This window comes from Gavia stellata, chromosome 6 (genome assembly GCF_030936135.1).
Source record: "Gavia stellata isolate bGavSte3 chromosome 6, bGavSte3.hap2, whole genome shotgun sequence".
NCBI lineage: Eukaryota > Metazoa > Chordata > Aves > Gaviiformes > Gaviidae > Gavia > Gavia stellata.
In genome coordinates, this window is record NC_082599.1 from 17,134,810 (window position 1) to 17,155,599 (window position 20,790).

The 20,790-nt window shown below is 38.0% G+C and overlaps 1 protein-coding gene across 13 annotated transcripts in view; it reads right to left on the bottom strand.

Annotated features, from left to right (window-relative positions):
• SVIL (supervillin) overlaps positions 1 to 20,790 on the bottom strand; it is a 105,368-nt gene that overhangs the window by 13,922 nt on the left and 70,656 nt on the right. For 7 of the 13 annotated variants that reach the window (XM_059818699.1, XM_059818710.1, XM_059818709.1 and 4 more), the window contains 15 exons: positions 19,639 to 19,768; positions 15,484 to 15,561; positions 14,839 to 14,907; positions 9,990 to 10,140; positions 7,214 to 7,303; positions 7,045 to 7,131; positions 5,804 to 5,981; positions 5,360 to 5,532; positions 3,952 to 4,107; positions 3,062 to 3,198; positions 2,457 to 2,604; positions 2,188 to 2,333; positions 1,140 to 1,315; positions 895 to 1,039; positions 283 to 559 (listed from right to left, as the gene is read on the bottom strand). In XM_059818699.1, the coding sequence (XP_059674682.1) occupies positions 283 to 559; positions 895 to 1,039; positions 1,140 to 1,315; positions 2,188 to 2,333; positions 2,457 to 2,604; positions 3,062 to 3,198; positions 3,952 to 4,107; positions 5,360 to 5,532; positions 5,804 to 5,981; positions 7,045 to 7,131; positions 7,214 to 7,303; positions 9,990 to 10,140; positions 14,839 to 14,907; positions 15,484 to 15,561; positions 19,639 to 19,768 (2,141 nt within the window). The remainder of the gene's footprint in view (positions 1 to 282; positions 560 to 894; positions 1,040 to 1,139; positions 1,316 to 2,187; positions 2,334 to 2,456; positions 2,605 to 3,061; positions 3,199 to 3,951; positions 4,108 to 5,359; positions 5,533 to 5,803; positions 5,982 to 7,044; positions 7,132 to 7,213; positions 7,304 to 9,989; positions 10,141 to 14,838; positions 14,908 to 15,483; positions 15,562 to 19,638; positions 19,769 to 20,790) is intronic. The other 6 variants (XM_059818712.1, XM_059818711.1, XM_059818708.1 and 3 more) reach the window with 4 other exon arrangements.

Here is a 20,790-nt window from a genome sequence, read left to right on the forward strand (position 1 = left end):
CTGTCCTGTGAACACGTACAACACCACTGTTGGGTAAAAGGAGAGATGGACAGTATTACATTTGATGTATGAAAAATAACTATAGCTTTTTTAATGCTTTCTTTTAAACAAAATAAAATAAGCTGTACTTCTTAAAGGCCTAGGAAGGCTAAATTAGCATTTCTAACCTTTAAAACAGTTTCACATCCAAGGAAGTCTAGGTCTGAATCTTACCACTAACAGCAGCAGTTTTAGCTGCACTTCTCCATGTTTCAGCAGGATGAAATGGAAATGTTCACTAACCTGTAGTGCTCACCATGTACTTCCACTTCACCACGTATGTGTCTCCCTCATGGAACTGCCCTATGCTTTGCTTAGGCAGCCTACTATAATCGAATTCCAGGATGTGCCAGACATCTACAGATGCAGTGATAATTTCAAACTGCCTCCCATCTTCTCCTTCTACAAGTCCATAGCCCCGGCCAATATTCATTCCATCCAAGACTGTGCCTACAGTCGTTTGGGGCACAGCTACCATTAGCATGACATCGTATCGTTTAGAGTCAGATCTGGATTCCTCCTGTCAAAAAACACAGAAGAGATTTCTTTGAGCATAGCTTTCTTCTTCTTACCTCACAGTTCCACTCAAACAGTTTGACTCCTGCATATTTCAGTACTTTGGTATCTTGTCATCATTTGATGCCTTGTCAAAGCCACCTTGGCAGTATTTGTTGAGGTGCTCGGCATTAATATAAAGCAACTCTGTGGCTTCACTGTAGGTGGTGATGTTCTGACCACTAGGTCAAAGCCCGCAAGATAAAGAAAGTGCTCTGGATCCTTGAGAACAAGCTTCCCTGGCTTCCATCCCAGCTAGGTCATCTAGTATGAAATACCTAGTATGCTTATTATATGCACCTTCTGGTGAAGGGATTCACTAGAATTCTTCTCATTGTGTTTCTTCAGCTCTGTCCAGTCAAGAAATTTTTCTTTGAACAGTATGGTCTCGTTATGTTCTGTGAGTCTGCCAAACACAGCCCAGTCTGGGCGTCCTTGTCCCTTTCTGTACAAGGAAACAAAAGAAATAAAATAAAATTAAACACTGTGAAATAAAGGCAAGAAAACTAAGCTTCTGCAATGAGACTAAACTCAAGTTTTGATACCTGGGTATGACGGGATTGCATTCCCCTGGGTCCAGAGGATTTATGTCACAATTGGAGTAGTCAAAGGTGCCATTCCACAAGTGTTTTGCCAGCTGGAATGCCACTTTTCTTTGTGCTAAAGTAACTTCCTTTCCATGCCACACATATACTTCACTGCCAAAATCAAACACCAGCACCTAAAAACCAAACCAAACCAAAAAAACAACCTACCATTAGATTATGTGATACCCTGATCCTGGGGTTTCCTAGTGCTGCAAGCTGACAGTGTGTTTAACACAAACTCCTCCAGATATCTGAGTTTCTGCAGTGACACTAACAACTAGCACTGCAATGCAAGTAAGGTCAGGGCAGCGGTATGCACTGTGACATCTAATTGTTGAGGATGACTGGAAGCAAGTATGGGGAATGCTATGATGTGTATCTTTAGGTGGTAGCTAGGCCACTAGCAGTTTAGAGAGCTCTTATTACTAAAAACCTGATTCTGTTGTATAACTGATTGCTGTCCAGTTACAGCAGCTTTCACTGACATTTAGACCTGTGCTTCGTCCTGCAGCTAGGGAAGGCTGACAGAACATCCAGCATGGGTAACTGGCTCAGCAAACAGGCAGCAACTTGAATACTTTCAAGAAAGTGCATCGTGTCTTTATTTTGGAAATATGCTCTCATTCCTGCTTAGATGGTTGAAATGGTTGTTTGAAGAGGACAAGTTTGCTAAGGATAGAAATAAAAATGCTTGAAAAGGAAAACAGGTTTTTGTTTTGTTTTGTTTTTCTGAAGTGCTACCTGTTTTGCACTTCATGACTTTGGAGTTAGCTGCTGTTGACAAAAAGATTTACACTTCCTAAAATAGTATTTCACTTTAAAGATAATATGATGTAAGTTCTTGAGACCTGCAGCACACTCTAGACAGCAAAGTGTTCAGAAGCTTTTCAGAAACACAGAGGACCCGATTTTCAGTGAGCCTTTACATGAGCATTTGCAGTTACTGAAAGTCATTATCAGTTGTATGTTCCTGCACTTACCACAGGAGCAGTAAGTGGCACGATACCTCTTTTGGTTGTAGCAGGGTACATTTTGGCACCTTTCCCCAGTAGTCATCCTCAGGAATGAGTTTATCCTCTACGAGGCGGTAAATGCAATTTGTTTCTATTATTGCAGCTTCATACATTTCATCTTCTTCAGGGCTTCCAGCAGCTTAAGGAAAAAATTGTCAAAAATAATAAAAAATTTTAACATCCAACTATCTTTATTAAAGAGAACCGACTCAACTATTTACTGTGCTAAAACATCAGATACTGTAAGTGTAGGAATGCTTACATTGATAATTTGTCTGTCCACCAAGGAGTTTCCAGAAGTCTTTGGCTGCATGGGTATGGGTATTTATTCCTTCTTCTATAGTCTGTATATAAGAAGCTCTACAGCCAAGTTCCCTCTTTGTCTGAATTAAAGTTGCAAGTTCTGAAGCCTAAGAGATTAACAGTTATCTGAACAGGATTGCTTAAGTCTTTGGAATACTTGTGCATATCTTGTTCAGGGAGAAGGCAAAAGTAGATAGGATATAATAGAGCAAATGTTACAGAAATACATTCATTCTTTCATTTGCCTTAAAACAAGACTTGATCTTAATGAACATGGGAATAAAAGGACATCCTGCAATTCAGACTATTTTTTGTTTGAGTGCAAATCTGTTTCCTGAGGATATCCTCTTTTCTCTTGAAGCTTCATAACCTAGACACTTCTATGTCAGCTTGCATTCACTGCACAGGCTAAAATGCATTTACAGGAATCCTGCCTATCTACCTCTCACTATCAGTTACACGCCACTTTTTGAGACAACCAGCTCCAAGGCTCAATTACATCAGAGAGACATATGCTGCGACAGTTCTAAAAATAAATAATAAAAAACCCCAACTAGTACTAACCTTTGCTTTTTCTATGACATTTGCAAACTCTCCTACCCATAAGAAACAGAAATGTGGAGTTAACAACAGGAAACAGTCTCCACTGTTCAGTGATGAGGCCCTTGGTTCAACTAATCTTGTTTGAACATGTCTTCTTCCTAAAGAGAAAACAAAGCTAATTATATTCCTTTGACTACTGCTATCAAATGCCAAGATCTAATTTGTTTTGAATGAAATGCAAACAATCCCAGCACAGTTAGCAAAATATATGGAAACAAACTGTTAAAGAAGAACTAAAAAACTACTCCTGTGGAAAAAGGGTTTACTCACAGGAAGCAAAAAAACTGTTGCCTCCTATCAACTAATATTTCTATTATTTCCTGTTCTTGCTTTAAAAACTTTGTGTCCTTCTGGAAAGAAATTAAGTAAGTGGCAGACAGCAGCCAAATTCCAGAATCCTTTACATTTGTTTAAGTGAAGCTATGGCACAATTTCTGTAGGCAGTAAAAGGTTTTAAGAATTTTACTTTGCCAAAAAAGCAGCTATTATTTTGCACAACCAAATGCATTACTATGCACTGTAATGGGAAGTGGAGCAACAACACTGTCATGTCACTTCCAAGTTATACTGAGCCCTGGAAGAATGGGACAGTTCAAAAAATTTCCGCAGAAGATGGCTAGAATTCCTGAAATATTCTGTTTTCTCCTTGGAAAACACACACCAGAGGCCACAATGCAAACCTATTTGTAAGGTTTTGCATTTGTGACACAGTTCTCACTTATTCTTTCAGGGTTTGGACATAAATCTCGAGCTGGAGATCTAGAACAAGCTAAGCATCGAACTGTGGTAGCAACTCCCATACGTTATAATCAGCCTATTATGTATGGAAAGTAAAAGCAGTTCTGGCATACCTTTAATTTGCAGCAGCATTAGCTTCTTGTATGGCACAGCACTGTTGTTAGAGTTTTGCTCTGTTAGATTAACACTCCGCAGGCTAACGTTGCTGAAGTTCTCTTTGCTTGCCAAGCCAGCAAGTGCTACTTCTGAGAAATTTGAGTTTGTAGACACTTATACATAAAAAGAAGTTTGAGAAAAAACACACAAAAAAACAGAAAAAAGACAAAATTATAAAAAAATTGGTTGTTGCATTAAAAAAATTATCTCCTCCCATTATTTCCAGTTTTTCTCCTTCTCAATAGCAACAGCAAAAACCAGGTTGAACTCAGATTAACTGCTAGCCCAAAAGCTTTGTGGGTTTAGTAGTAGCTAAGTTTCTAGATATCATCCAAGAGTAAACTGTCAGTGTCAGAATTATGTTATTTGGTAGAAATACCAACTGTGCTAGGAAACATGTCTTACCCAATGTTTTATGAAGTACTGTGTAGATCTTCAATGTCTTATAATTGATTAATCACAAAAGACAGCAGAGTAGCCAAGGCTAATTAACTGAAATTCCCTTCAAATTTGTCTCAGCTAGTGTGATGCAACAGCCATTTACATTTCAAAGTCTTAGTCATGTTATACTGTAAACTTAAGGCCTAAATTCTTGGCTACTTTTGCTTATTTCTCAACCAGAGACAAAGCACTTTACAAATTTATAACCCAGGGAAATGCTTCTCATCAAAAGGCAACAAAGTATTACACATGTAATTAGCGTTTTCATCAATACAGGCAATGTTTAAAGATGATCTCCCTATATTCAAATGTTGTAAGGAAAACTTGTACCCAAAAAGGTAAAAGTGGCTTGACAAACCTTTGAATAAATTTTACAATAATGTCTCTTACTGTCCATCTGGTTGTAAGGAGAAAGCAACATCACAAGTAAAACACAAAGCCCTGCCACAGAGCACTGATCCTGTATGGAAATTGATCTTTCGGAGTCAAGAAGGCTAATTCCAGTTTCTGAGAAAAAACTAGGACCCAAAATTGAGGCCAGTGTACCTGAACAAAAGTTTATCTCTTCTTGCCAGCTCTTCCCCCCAGCACAACGTAAGGCTAGATCTGCTTTCCTTGATCTCCTGTCCTCACCCTGCAGGCACAGTGGCACTCTCTCTCTGCACAAGGTGACTGTGCTAAAAATAAATAATTAAACCTACGCACAGGAGGCGGCTGTAGGTAGCCTTCCCTGAGGAAGTCACACATGCCCTTCTCTCCAGACCTCCTAGACAGGCTACATTCAACCTTGTACCTCAATCAATTTATTGCCTCTCAGACAATATGTTGCATTCCTTCAGCTGTGGTTTTGTGTTGGGATTTTTTGTTTTGTTTTTAATTAAAATAGCAAGACAGTGTCTTGTACAAATCATCCTGTTAGCTTACTTTTTTCTACTTTCATTCGCTTTGACTCCATGAAGGCAACATTCAGTCTTTGTTCAGTATATTCATGGAGAATATCTTCTCTTGCTGCCAGCATTTTCAGGGGGTTTCTTGAGGACTGGACTCTGCGCGTAGGCCTAACTGCACGTTTGTGCTCTGCTACAGAAGATATTAACCTGAAAAACAAGCAGTGTTTATAATCATCGGTTAAATTTCCTAGTCAGAATCATCTAATGACAAGAGATCTGCTTTGATTTTGGGTGTGACATTTTTAGGAAATCAGGATCAGTTCCTTGATGCATTCAGAAGAGTTATTTCAAAAATGTGTGGAAGAAATGGACATGCCCAGTCCTAAGGTATCTACAAGATGACTCTTAAAGCTGAACATTGTGACCACCGCCTCTATGTCTGCATTCAAAACAATGGGGCAAAAATAATAGTTCTTACTTTGGTGCACAAGGATCAAAGATGGCATCAAAGTCCTCATCAAGGTCCAAAGGCACTGAGGAGGAAGGGAAATCCACATGGCGATAAAATTTGGAAAACGTTTCATCATCATCCAGCTTCATCACCTCTTTCACAGATTTTCCTGTAACTGTCAGCACTGTCTCATGCATCCCAGCAACTGCAGGAAAAAAACACCTCACCCAATAAATAATCATACTAGAGTTTCTAACTCTAGAAAAGGTAAACATGGCTTGTTAGGGTGGGGTTTTTTTGGGGTGGTGGTGGTGTTCTGTTTTTTGTTGTTTGGGTTTTTTTTTAAATTGATAGCATTTGAAGGAGAGATGGTAGAAAAGTCTGTTGGAAAAGAATGATAAAAATGGAGTGTAACTGCTACTCCTATGCAATAATCTTTATTACAAAATGTTTGGGAAATATGGCTGAATAAAAAGTTAGGCACTATCAAAAATGAGTTGTTTTGGTAGGATGATATAAGCATTTTACAGTCTTGCACATCCCATCTTGCCTCCAACCACATAATTCCTTCCTTTGAAAAGATCTACTAGAACTACAAGTGGAAAAGTCACTACTTCAGACTAGTGAGTATAGCACAATCATTATCCTATGCTAGTGCCTCCTCTGCTGAAATGTGAATATGTTTCTTTATGGTGTTTGACGCTCTACAAATTACAAAAGGATTTTTGTCTTACAAATGGAGGACAGACATATGAGATGGAAACACCAGAGAACTCTAGCCAGCTTCACAGGTAGCCAACAAGCTGTACAATGAGGCTGTATGAGCTGCTACAGAGAGTCAGTTTTTAAAAATGTAGGAAGGTGAATAAATTGTGCTTGGGAGCAGCTTAGTGTCCTATCTTGACTTTAATAAGATTAAACTACGTTTAAAGCTGTTTCCCTGTATATGGCAATATGGTTCAGACTGGCTGTATGGTTTTAAGATATTTTGCTCTCAAGAAGTATGTGTACATTGTGTGTACAGAAAGATGAAAGTTATTTTGGCATTTGTGATGTATTCTATTGTACATTTGTAAAACAATAGTGTAAGGCTTTTTTGTTAAAATGTAGCAAAGACTGAATCACAAAAATAAACTGTGTGATCAGTAAGTGCAGACTGAACAAAAAAACATTCAGTTTCTGTTACCAGGTATTTTAACTAAGAAGTACTTAGTGATTTACTGAAGTCGGAGAGTGGATACATTGCCACCTTTGGTAACTCTACCAACCTTTGTTATTCAGCCTTCCCAAGAACGACTCCAGCTTGTCAAGCTTCATATCTGATTCCAATTGCATATCAGGCCTGGCTTCAATTTCTAAGCAAACCAGAAAGTAAAATTTTTTAATTGACAGGAAGTAAAAAACACTGAACGTATTTTAGCCATTTTTATTCCTTACCTTCCAAGGGCTTTGTAACTGGAGTGGTAGACTTCTGCCGGTTACTGAAAGGGGATGCTACTGGTGTTAGCGCACTTGGAGAAGCCAGGCCTGCATAAGAACAGAGAACATAGGAAATGCAATGCCGGGTCAGCCCACATGTCCAACAGTGATGACAGGGGAAGCTATTTAGGGAAAGCAGACGAGCCTGGCCACTTCCTACAGTCCCTCATACTTCCCCAGCCTCCACAACTGTGGTATTAGGGATAAGAGAGTGTACTGTCCTGCTTGCTCCTTAAATCAACAGCAGCCTCAGAAACCATCCCATTCGCAAGAACATAGCTTTGTTTCCAAGTGTCTGTAAGCAAGCTAACACAGATACATGCCTTCTCTTGAATATGGTCGTTTTGCTTGTTTTCAAGGTAGCAGCAGTTCACTTGGTCTACATTTTGGACTCCAGTTCTACCACAAGCCATATTTCAAAAAACATGCAACTGTTCTGAACAAAAAGATATGGTTGGCAGGGAAACTGCCAAGATCTTGGTTGGCACCTTCACCACCACCACGTTCTCACCCCCCTTTTTTAATTTAAACCCATCTCTATCAATACACATAGCAGGATGCATCTGACCTGTGAATGCTGTCCCTGGATTAAGCAGCAATTCTTGGGCCCTGTTGCATTTTTAAGAACACATGGAAATGGAAGTAGAAATGGAAGTCAGTCTCCACCATATCAAGCACTACTCCTTCCTTTTGTTGTACTCTCCTCTCTCCTTTTCAGTAACTATCATAAAGCAATTCATTCTGGACCCAGTGGATAAGATGATTTTTATTTAATTCTTTTCATGTGAATCTATGTTGCTCCAGTAAGAGAAATGGCACTCTAAAGGTATCATGTTTTTTATTAGTTAGAAAAGCATACTGAAGCAAGGAATTGCATCTATTACTTCTTGTTGCCTAGACTTTCAGTAAATGGGGAAACGAACATTTAAACTTTCCTCTAATATCTATTTTCCACTTAGCCATATCTTAACTGATTACTGAGCCACATAAGTTTAAGCCTTTAGTTATTTTGATCAGATTAAACCGATATTGTGCTGGGAGAATATATTCTAACCATATTTCCACTATCTTTACTGCAACTCCTAGCAAGTCATAATTATCAAACACCAAGATAGATTTAGAACAATCAAGTAGCTTTTCCACAAATAATTTTTTTCCCTGTTACCTAAAAGACTCAAAATTCCAGCAGATTTTAAGTCAACTGGTAAAGCATTCATCAAGATGTATTTGAGAGGACACAGCTCTTAAGCAGCTCTCTCAGGACTTAATCCACAAGGCCACATTGAGAACTGCTTCAGATGTTAGTAAAGGATCACCTTCCAATTAGGACTGAAAAATTTTCAGCCCTAAGACACAATTAAAATACAGCATCTGTGCACATGTATATAACAAGGTTTTAATTTTACATTGCTTTCTCATCATCTCTTAAATTAAAAACTCATCATGATAATTTATTCTTTTAGGCAACAAAAATAGCACACATCTGAATAAAATCCCACTTGGGCTATTTTTATTGATGACACTGTCACTGGATTACCTTGCTTCTCCAAAAGAATGATCGTAGCACCTAAAGAGATCCTTTCAAGGTATTTTTCTTTTCCCATTGAGAAGGGCAAATGCTATCACCTTCTATTCCTTTCAAAAGGCCAATCTATTTGGCAAAAAAAAAATTCTCAAAAAGCAGTCTGTGGACAACTGAACACTTTTTCTTGGCGACCCTCCAAAATAGGTTAGTCTTTAAACACTGACCACTGGTGTTTGCAGCAGCAAAACAATATAAGCAGCAGCTAAAATATGTTACTAATAGATGTAATTTCTAATACCATGTATCTGTTTATCTGCCAACAGAATGTGGCTTGAATTGCAAATGGAGCTACTCCCTGTTGCAACACTGCCCTCACCCCACAATAATTTTTTTTTGGTTGTTGTCATTTAACTCAAGGTTCATTGTCGTTGTGTTTAATAACCATGTTCTTGTAACAAAACAAAATTTAGTATTCATTAACCACAAGAGATCAGTTTAGGTGCCTTCTGCCCAAAGCTATCATCTTCCCAGGCGCACTGCATGAATAACTATATTTCTACCATGTACAGCCTTCAGAGACCCCTGTCCACTTTAGAAGAATGACTGCATCTGGAAACAGTGACTGAATGCAAGAGATCCCCAAAACGTCAACATTGCTCCCTTGTCATTTCTACTTCCTGGTTCTATGCAGAAATCTGTTCAGTGATTTCTTCAGCCAAACACAACGCTTCAAGTTGTTGTCCAAAACAGCAACCATAAAAATAACACGTGTTTGCTAAATATTCCCAGTGATCCTAGGAGCAGGGGAAGTGCCAGCAATAGCAACAACTAGATTTCACAACTTTTCTCTAGACAGTGCACCTGGGTTTTCAAGGAAGAATAAATAAGAAAGAATAATCCAACTGTGCTCTCAGGGTTGTATTAGAAGGAAAAACGAAACATATGACTGTTCAAGTGATTGACTACCACCAGTCAGACAGAGCCCAGTAATAAATGGATGGTAGTGCAACAGTGCAGAACAAAATGGATCAATACCAACAGCCACAAAAAGCTAGAGTGAACAGCCTCATGACATGATACTCAGTTGAAGATAAACAGTCCTCCTCTTGCTAAACATGGATAATGTTTCTGCATAGCTTTAGCTTGGCTTTATTTTGACTAGACAGATAAGCAGTGGCTTATTTATATTAGGATCATTTCATCACTGACCTTTTTTTACCATTCGGCCAGCTACAGTGAACTGCGTGGAGTCATTGGCAGCTCCTTTACCCTTAGACTTCCACGCTTCTTCTCGAGCTGTAATCAGGTGTTTCCTTTCTTCAATGGTCATCTGACTCTCCTGGTTATCTGCCATTCTCTGCTTTTTTGGGGGAAAAGAGAAAGAGATGTTTAAAAAATAGATAAACTGACCAGGATATAGCAAAGGACTGGCTGAACATTTCAACTGCTAGCTGTAGAGGGAAAAGAACAGGAGAACAAGCTACTAAAGGAAAGTCACAGACACAGCTTAGTGACCCAGACCCTGAGAAGCTTTATTGTTTTGCTGCCCCATTACACTCTGAAGATAAGGTTTTGGTCTGTGCTCTTTGACCTTTTCTTGAAACTACCAGCCAAGGCAAATGGCTTCCCTCTAAGCAAAGCAAACCATTTACTCTGTGTATGATATAATTTTCCAGACCTTATTCTTTTGAAGCATGACTTGCTACACTACTGAGATGACTAAACTGACTTTCAGCAGATGTTTTCAAGTGTGCAAATCTGCAGGTGGCACAGGGAATAGCAACAAAGAAGTGTAACTTCAGTTTGTGATTTCTGAATCACTCTCTTGCAGTAACTCAATTTTCCAGGCAGAATTAGCTGCCTTATCTCTCTAGAGGCTGCTCACTTTAGTTCCTATGTCAGCTTGCTCTACTGAATATTTTTCCAATGACTGTGATCGTCTCCCCCCGCCCCCCTTTTTTTTTTAGGTCACCCTCAGCTTTCCTCGCTTGCTTTAGAGGGTAGCAGCCAACAGCTTGAGTGATTAGAAGCAGCGAGGAGCACTAAGTATCTTAGTGCCCTCCTAACACAAAGGATTGGTGACGGTACATTAAATAGGAAAGATACTGAATTTACATACTCTGCTGTAGCTAGGTCAGGCCAAAGAAATATTGCGTCAATGCACTTATCTTAAAAAAGTAGCAACATTTCAGAGATTATACTGCCTAGAAATCAAGTTTAAAAGTATTTTTAGTGCATGGGACTGTCAACTCTAGAATTACTTCAAAATTGTGTGCCATTTGGCAATTTTCTTTGCAACCTAGCTGCTAGAGTTGAAAAAACACGGGAAAATCTAAAGCTTTATCACAGCTCTAGCTCATACAACCACGGAGCGGAAATGAACAAGGACCCAAAAGCTTGTGAACATAAAGTAAACACTCTTCTCCATTTCAAGATACAAGGAAGAGATAGAAACCCAGATATTCTTATTTATTTCTTTTCTTAAAATGAAACAGACTAAATAAATCAGTCACTTTTCTATAAAAACCCTTGTGACTGCAGAGGACGCACCGAAATACAGATTTTGTAGCTTTCAGCATTTACCAGGAACAGTATCCATCAGCCAGAAGAGTAAAGACAAGCCAAGAAGTGGCTTGTACAAGGAGAACCCTCCACTCCTTCCTCTGGTTCCGCGTACCTCTGCAGCCTTCTGCAGTAATGCTGGCTCTTGATTTATTAGGAAAGATAGCTGCGCAGCCAGACACTATGACTGCAAGTCATGATAATCAAAGAAAAACCTCTATTTTTTCCCTAGAACTCTGAAATGTTCAATCGAAATAATAAGATGCAAGTCTATTCAATATAGCTTCCTCTTCTGTAACAGCATATGAATGCTTTAAATAAAAACACTGGAAGTAACCTCTGTTCACTTCCCCCAATCTCTACCCATTCCAATGTCTGAAGCACAGGCACCTCTGGGATGAACAGCTAGTAGAAAAAAAACCCACAGCAACATACTAAAGGAGATCTTGGCAGGAAATTAGTATATACCTAATGAAACTATAAGTGAAATTTCATGTACAAAACAAATACTTTTAACTTAGTGAGGATGCTGACTTCGATTTCAATAGGAGGGGAAGTGAGGGAGAAGCAGGAAGAAGTAGAGTCATATGGATTCTTTCACGTGTATTTTTTTTTTTTTTTAAGAGACAGGGGGCTTAATTTTGAATTTTGTCTCCAGCAAATACCTGAAGCTCCAGAGTCTGCAGAGCTACTGGAAATTCTGAAGACATGGACATGGAATGCGTATGTGTTAATCACACATGTAAATTGTAAGAAAGATCATGAGAAATTCTGGACCCTTAACAAATGACAAAAGAGAGTATGTAGCTGTCTAACAGTAGAAACAAACTTTTTTTTTTTTTTTTGAATTGAAGATTTCAAGCTGCTCTATTGGGCAAAACATCCTTGAGTTCCTAAAAAAAAAAAAAAAATCAGACTGGATGGGTATGTTACAAAACTCAGAGCAATTCCATATTAGATCTCTTCCTAATGCATGAAGACTCCCACTTTCCTCTATTAATAAACAAATTAACTAAAAAAAAAAAAAGAGAGAAGCTGAACCAAGCAACCCCTAACCCCCTAACCCATTTAATTCGCTGTAACAGTCCTGGTGAAAAACAAAAATATATGTGATGCTTAAAAGAAAGAATAATAATTTCTATCGCTGGAAAATTAACATGAGCCAATGCAATTGTCAAAAGAAATTTCTGAACAAATACACCTGGTAATTGGGAGTAGTTTAGAAAGCCTTCACAATTGCCAGATGACAGCACTTATGGAGGAATGAGTTGGTCAAAGCACATTCTGGTTGGGAAAAAATATGGCAAGAAAGGTAAAACCTGACAAGCTTTTAAGTGCAAATTTTATTTCCAGGTAAAGAAAAAATAAATTAAGATATGAAAGAAGAATAAATTTCAAATTTGTAACTGTGACATTTTGATAAGGGGAGCAAAAGACCCCAATAAAAAGCCAAAACAAGAATTATATTAGTGTATCAGGAATAAATAAAAGCTTTGGAAGACAACAGCTCCAATGCTATTTTTCCATTAAAAGAAAAGGCTGTTACATTCAATGAAATATCCTAATTTGTAATGAAAAATACATCCATGTGTTCACTGATATCTCTTGTTTCAGACAAACGATAAATTCCCAAAATGAAGTGAAACAGAAAAAGGATCAGATGAATTGGCATCCAACAACATGAAATAACTGGAATAGGAGATGCCCCAAACACAAGCAGTGATTTTAAAAAATAGCCTTTGAAAATGGGAAAATATATAGAACTGATAAAAGCTCAGACAGGGACAATATTTAGAAGTAGAACTAAAGCATGTAGGTACAGGTCACACAAGCTGTGTTGTTCCACTCACGGGAAGACTGCTGTAAGACAATCAATAAAGAATCAAAGCACAGGCGCATAATTAATGCCATTCCACATGGCATTATGGAAAACAGGTTTAATCAAAATGGTAAGTTTGATAAGATCAAGTATGATTAAATATGTTAACACAGTTACCTCTGATTTCTTTAATATTTTTGACTTAATCACAGATGACATTCTGAGGGGTTTTTTTGAGCAATATAAAAATATCAGTGCAGCTTACAGGCTGCAAACTAGTTACCTGACTGAAAAATTATTTCTAAACAGAAAAGAGCCATGCAGTGATCTGATTCGTCCCAACTTTGATCAAAATGTTCTCATGCACATGGAAAAAAAGACACAGTTCCACTGAGAAGACCCTCAGGATGACACCAATGTAGAGAAGAGCAATAAAGAAGACATAATCACATAGATGGGTAAAAAAAGGTTATCAGAAAAATCTGGTAAACCAGGCTGTTAAGAGAAATGTTATTTGAAAAGAGAAACAACCAAAAACCAGCCAATTAGGAAGACAGAAAAAGATGAGAAAAATTCCCATGGAACAGTTGTTCTGAATGGCAATCTGTACTGCAATAGCTCATCCATTTCCAGCCTCTACACTTCTATCCAGGATGCTGACAATTTTGAAACGTTTCAGGAAAGGGCTAAAATATTTTTTCAAGATTTGAAAAACATCTACCTCAGATCAAATCAGATGGGTATTTATTTTTACTGAAGAGAGGGTTAAGAGTTAAGTTTTACCCAGCACGAGTATTTACACATGAAAAATTACTTAATATTGCAGTGAATTTTCTGTATGTTGACAGTTTAGAATAAAGACTGCATATTTTTCTAAAAGTTCTGTTTTAAGTCTGAGAAGGAGTTATAGACTCGATGCAAGAACAGTTAGAAACAGCTACGAAAGTGAATGTGGAAACGGTAAATATCAGTAGTCAAATTTTTTGTCACGGTTCCAGTAGCCTCTGCCATAATCACCATCCTCTGTTCTAGCAGTGAATATCTGCCCCTTGGACTCACTGCCATTATGCATGCTGGCCAGAATGCTCCTCACATGTGACATACCCTGTATTTCCTGTGGGAATGAAGAACCCTTGTAGTACTACAATCACAGATCTGAGCTGGGAGGCAAGTGACAAGGAAGTGTAATAAAGCAGAATTAGATTTGCATAGATCTGTGGAGACCTTCCAGTGAATTATCCTTGTTTTCTCGTGCTTTTCTTCAACTTGTTTATTTGCCCACTCCTGCCTTTGTTTTTTTTACCTCTGACCATGTGAAACAGGTACTGTTTGCTTAGATCGAGATCCAGTATTCTACTTCTGCTCAAAGACACCTTTTTATGTAGCTCTAACTGAAGGAAGTTTGTATTTCTCGTTATGTATTTGTTCTTTGTAAGTAAGTTCTTCAAATTGTTTATGATGGAATTGCAGAGCTATGGACATGATTTTGAGGAGCACTTCACATAAAGCTTCTCTAAACATTTACTGGGACAGCAGCAGAACTCTATTCCCAAGCAAACACAAAGTTAACTCTGTTGCCGCAAATTGCTTTGGGAACGTGCATCTTAGATCTGAATGTAATTTTCTGTCTTACTCCTCCCTCCAATAATTAAACAGGAAGTTTGTAGAGCATTTCACCTTCCATCTCCAAGGATGACGTTCATCAGAAATCAGAGACCTTGATTCTTTCGAACTAGTACTACAGACCTTAAAGGAAGAAAGAGAGAGAGAAGCAGGAAGATGGGAGAGTCAGAGAACAGAAGCAGGATGTGCCAAGGCAAAAATCCTTTAGACAGGGACTAGGAAAAAGCACTACAGGAAAGTCATTGCTGAACAAAAGCAGCTTGCTTTTTTACAGTCAAGAAATTAGATGATTTTATGTCTTACATTGTATATGCATATTACTTACAGAGAAGTCAGGGTACACAACATTTTATCCTAGAATAAATGCTGTGCAGTTACATATTGCTCCTTTTATATACCCTTTTTAACAACTTACAAGTTTTCAGTGTTATAATGAATGCAATAATGTCATCTTCATTTACTTTTTCACCTACATAGTCTAACAGATTAGAAAAGCAACCATAAGAGAAACACTAACAGAATGTATTATATTGAAGAAGAGTACACAGCATAGTGGCATAATACTATGTTTCTTTAAAGCAGCATTTACTAAGCTGGTTTATCAGTTAAAAGGACTATTAATTTCCTAAGTAAAAAAACCTGTCAAAATTTGCTTACTTGAAATTGTTGAGCATTTAAATTGTGCAGACTTTTGCTCACCTGATTAATAGGTAGAAAAGGATGAGATTTATGGAGAGTGGGCATAGCAGGAGAGTAAGTAGAAGCATAGACAGGTTCCTATGACAAGGACATAAGCAAAGCAAAGGAATTAGAAAAGAACTGGACTATCAGAAATGGAGATGGAGGGGAAATAACTCATCTTCCCCTAATTTCTTAAAATGAAGAAAATCTGAATCTTTTAATCTTCTAGAAATGTCTTCCCTATTGGAAAGCCAGAGATCAAAAATATTGTCATAATACAACAGCATGTTTACCAAAGCCATTCCATGCAGGAATTAAACAAGTTAGTAACAATATCACTACAACTCAACACAGAACGAAACAGCACAACCAGAAGATACACTTTTCATATGCTGATAATTTTTATGTCTCTGTTTTCATGCACCATTAAATTGATGAACCATGTCAACCACAATGTGAATAATTCTGCTGCAAGTTTATTCAGACCCTGCTAAATAATAAGCTATCTATTTTCTGGATGAAAGGAAAGAATGCTTACTAAAACTGGGATACTCAAAAGCCATCTGGAGGGAATTGCTAAGCCCACAGCACTCAGTGAAGGTGAGTTCACCATTCTAAACAAAGCCTACAAATAACCCCTGCATCAGAACTGGGCTTACCCAAAGCTGATTAGACATGGTTTTATCATCTATAATTCTTCTTCCTTTCAATAGGTTAAAGCAAACGTGGAATATGGGTAACTGCAGCTCATTAGAGTAGCTCAAAATGAAGCCTAATCATTACAGTTTCAGCTTTGATTAGAATGGGATGCGAGCACTTGGTGGATGCCATGTACAAAATGGATAAAACTATTACCACAGCAGGAGACTAGTATTCTGCCTAAAGGTCACTTTTTTAAGGGCTTACCCCCTTTTAGATTTTTACACACTTCATCTCCGAGTAACTTTGAATTGACTGTTCAGCCCTAGCCTTTAACACCAGTACTGAGCTGCAGTTTGAACTTGCTATAATAATTAAGTGCATTTCAAATGTCATTCACTGCTTTAATGCGACTGCAATGCAGCTGGGAATCACGTTAATCAGGGACTCTGTTAAAAATGGCTGACTATAAAATAGGAGTTTTCATTCCAGTAAATCTTGCTATTTTGATAACAGTGAAAGATTTTGAAGTTAGTTAATTTTTCTACCCATGAAAAAACCCACAAAAAACTGGAAGTCTTCCATCCAACCTAAGATGATGAATACAAATACACTAAATCAAAAATATTTTTCCCAAATAAAAGGGATTTTTTTCTCCAGTAAGACATTCCTCAGTGTACAGTTGTTCCCCTGATGCTAGAGCTATTCTTTGAATTGTCCAAATATGTTTTACTGTACATATAAATAATTTAAGAAGCCTCACAGCTTCCAACAAATTTTCTTCCTATGTGCAGCAATCATCAAAACAGATGCTGGACCTCCAAGTAAATCTCAGCTTGCCCCCTCATCTGTGTCTCCTTGAATTAATTCCTTATTCCCTTTTTTTTTTTTCCCCATTTGAGGTTGCTCTGTCAGCTTTTCCATGAATTTTATGGTTATTCTACAGTTTAGCCTACATATAAATGACTATAACACATTTGGAGAAATATCTTACCGTGCAGACAACTGTGCAGAAGCATTTTGACTAGAAGTGATTAAACAGCAGTATTTAAGGTAACTATTTTGTTAAGAGTATGAGTCTTTCAACTTTTGTTGTTTATAAGAAATCTAAATTTACTCTAATAACTTCTATTTTATAAAGCTATGCTTCAATAATCAAATCTCCAGAACAAGTTAGATAACCTTTTAAAAGACACACACACAAGAAAACCTAAAAAAGTGTCTGACTACTTTAACTGGAATGACATACTGCAACTAAAAACTTCAGGCATTATTTTGAACCAGCAGGGCATGACATAAGTTTACACACCCTTGCTGTCGATGCATGACTGCCATGTGTGGAAATTGTATTTTAACTAGCTCAAAACATAGTAATCAACACAATTCCTGCATTTTTATTGCAATCCAGCAACAGAAAGCGCTAAGATATCTTAAGTACACTGTAGTCTCAAAGCTCTTCTACAAATAGAGACTTCAGTAGCGCAATGCTTCAGGGTTCTTAAAGTATAATAACCATCACATTGATTAATTATCAATAATAGTATTTCCAGATTTAAGGGCAGCTGACATGGTGTGTTGTAAGCGGTGTGGTCAACTTAGTGAAGCTTTACATCATTTATCATGTATCACATACTGAATCAGCATCACAAATATCAATATAGTTCAGGGAGTTCTGCATCTAATAAGACTAACATCTTTTCTTACACATCCAAGATTTCACCCATTGGCAGGCATGCAAATCCTTTGATTTAGGATCTAAATAGCCAAGAGCTAACATGAACCAACAGAGTGGGTGACCCAGTGTCACAGAAACTCCCACTGCTAGCATTGTCACATCAAAGCTTGTACCCTTCAAGCACTTCATGCTTCCTTACTTGCTTTAAAAGCCTAACTTGTGCTATGCTGAGTGAAGTTGCTGCACATGGTAACAGCAGGGAGGATATGGGTGCTGGGGAGGGAGAAGAGAGAACAAAGGTTTTGTCTCTGCCTTAATCTTGGCAGCTGCTTAAAGCTTTTTCTCAATCCCATTGTCTTTAGCTGGAGTACATTTGTTATCTGATCTCAACAGTTGTCACTTTGGAGACTAGCCTGTTAAAAATGTGACCGCAATTTTGCTTTCCTCGCTGAAACTACTTTTGGTTTAGGACATATTTCAAACGAGCAATTGGATTTTTGAGCAAGTCCACAGGGCAAAACCAAAACAAAACCCATAAACCAAACTGCAAAAATGTAAAAACTTTCTGGTTTTTCTGTCCAGTTAACACAGAACCATTGATGAGTCACATGTTGAGGCACAGATTTATCCTCAATAATGACAGACTGTGTAACAACTCCTTACTTGTAATATACTGATGGAACAGGAGATTGTTTGCCTCTACTGTTTAATAGAAGCAGCATTTTCACAACGAAATAATTGTATCCAAAGATTACTGTGCCCACTAGTAAAATTTATAACACAAATGTTATCTTAACTTGTCCTCTATGAAAATATTCCTTCAAAAATTAAAGGCTTTTGAAACAACCTATTTTATCTGACACTGTCATTTTCAAAATACTAGACTTAGAAGGGAAGCAAGTCTACATTAGTCCTGTAGTTTGAACCAGCAGTCCATTTTGAAGCAAATCTCCCAGTCACCCTCACTTTCTGTGCTTTGGTTCACACTGCAGAATGCACGGACTTTTGCATGAAACTAAGCCCTGAAGTGCACTCCTGGATTCCCAGTTGCTAACAGGCAGACAGGCCACAGGAGCAGACTAAATTTAGCCTGAAGCAAAACTTCACTGAAGCAAAACAAGTTAGTATGGCATGGATAGCAGGTCCTCATCAGCAATCATTCTGCGTTACAGATCCACTCCTGCTGGGCAACATAACTTACTCATGTATAGACACAGCAAGAACATGCTAACAATGTGGACTTCCCTTTCCTCTACACCCTTCTACCTATCTCCCACTCTATTCACTAACACTGACAAGACAGATAAAATCCTTGTCCAGATGGTTTTGGCTATCCACAAACACCAACGATCATGCAAGATAACCAAAAGCCAAATGGCTCATGAATGCTCTGGTACCTGCATTTCCTCAGTGTTTCTAGGATCCAAAATCACTGCTCAAAAAAAAGTATATGCATATGCACAGAGACAACACAGCTTTAGGAATCTGAAATTTTTATAGGCTCACCCATACTAAAGGAAACACCTGAACTTAAAGTCTTAAGCCAGTTTCACTGCGGGGGGGTAAAGGCTTAAAACATTATACCTGTAAATGTTCCAGAAGCCTTATAGGCCTACTTACTGGTTCATAATCTGCTGATGTAAAGACACTGTAACCAATATTATATGTCCCAAGATAGTGAAGACATTCTTGTTTAAAGAGCTCTCATGTTGGGAGAATTGTTTTTCAAACAAGCCTGACAACAAGAGGAATAGCAGGAGCTAGTAGCTAATATTAGGCATGCTTGTCTAATTGGATGCATGTTCAAAACGCTGAAGCATTTCAAGCAAGATGTTTTTTCCAAACAAGGATAGAGTTACCTTCTTCAACAGCTGCTCAACTTCTTGCATCTGCGCGCTACGATCAGTGACAGACACTTTTGCATACTCCTGCTTTTTGCCGAGTCTGCTCTTCCAATCTTCTTCACCACTCTTCTTCAGCAATGCCAACCTAGAAGAAAAATGATGCCAACAGGTAGCTTTAAACACTGTACTTCCCATTATCCTCAAAAGCTACCCTCATTGTTTCACTAATGCTGCATTCAAGAGAAATTGAAATTGAGTTTTCTAACATTAACTATAGTTGTTTACGTTTCATATACATATATGAAGCCCACAAATGAACACCAAGCCTTTACTGAACATGTTGAATGGGAATCATCTGTCAAAACACAGACATCTAGATCTGAGACAGGCACCCCAGTTAATTTGTATAGTCAGTGGAAATTGCCAATACAGTCAAGGAAGACCAAGATACAATGGAGATCATTCTAAAGTAGACACATAAACAGGTTAGATGAATCACTGCTTTTTTGCCCTCCCTTCTGTCAATAAGGCAGGGAAAGTGACTAGCTCAGCTATGGATGCTTATGCTGTAGACGTCCAAAGTTAATAAGATGAATCCTGCCTTTGGTCTTTATTGCACTCATTAAAAAATGATTTAAAAAATTATTTTCTTTAAAACCCAAGAAGAAAGAGGTCTTTCAGCAGGCACCCATCAATTAGGTCTCATCAGGCACATCAAATGACAATGCAGCAGTTACTGCTTTCACTACAACTCCAGTGACTGAGGTTACTATCAGACTCCTAGGGATCACTTAGTATCTCCTTGCTTAGCTCAGGCATTGCTATGACACAAATCAGTAGTACCAACGCACTAGTAACTTGGTGCTAACTATAATACATCTGTGAAATCCATCTACAAGATTCAACTCGTTTAAAGGATGTCTTATATTTAAAATGTGGATTACCATTAATCTCAGGTAAGTAGGATCTTTTAAAAGTGCTATTTCTTAATCTTGAGCAAAATTCTTAATATAGCACAAAGGGACGCTGACTGGCTCTGGTGGGAACAGCATGTAGATTTATTTTGCTAGAATTACAACGTATTTGCACATACAAACCCTGAGGTGATTAGTTTTCAGGGTAGGGGAAGTCAGTTAGAAATACAAGGTCTACACAGGCATGATCTTC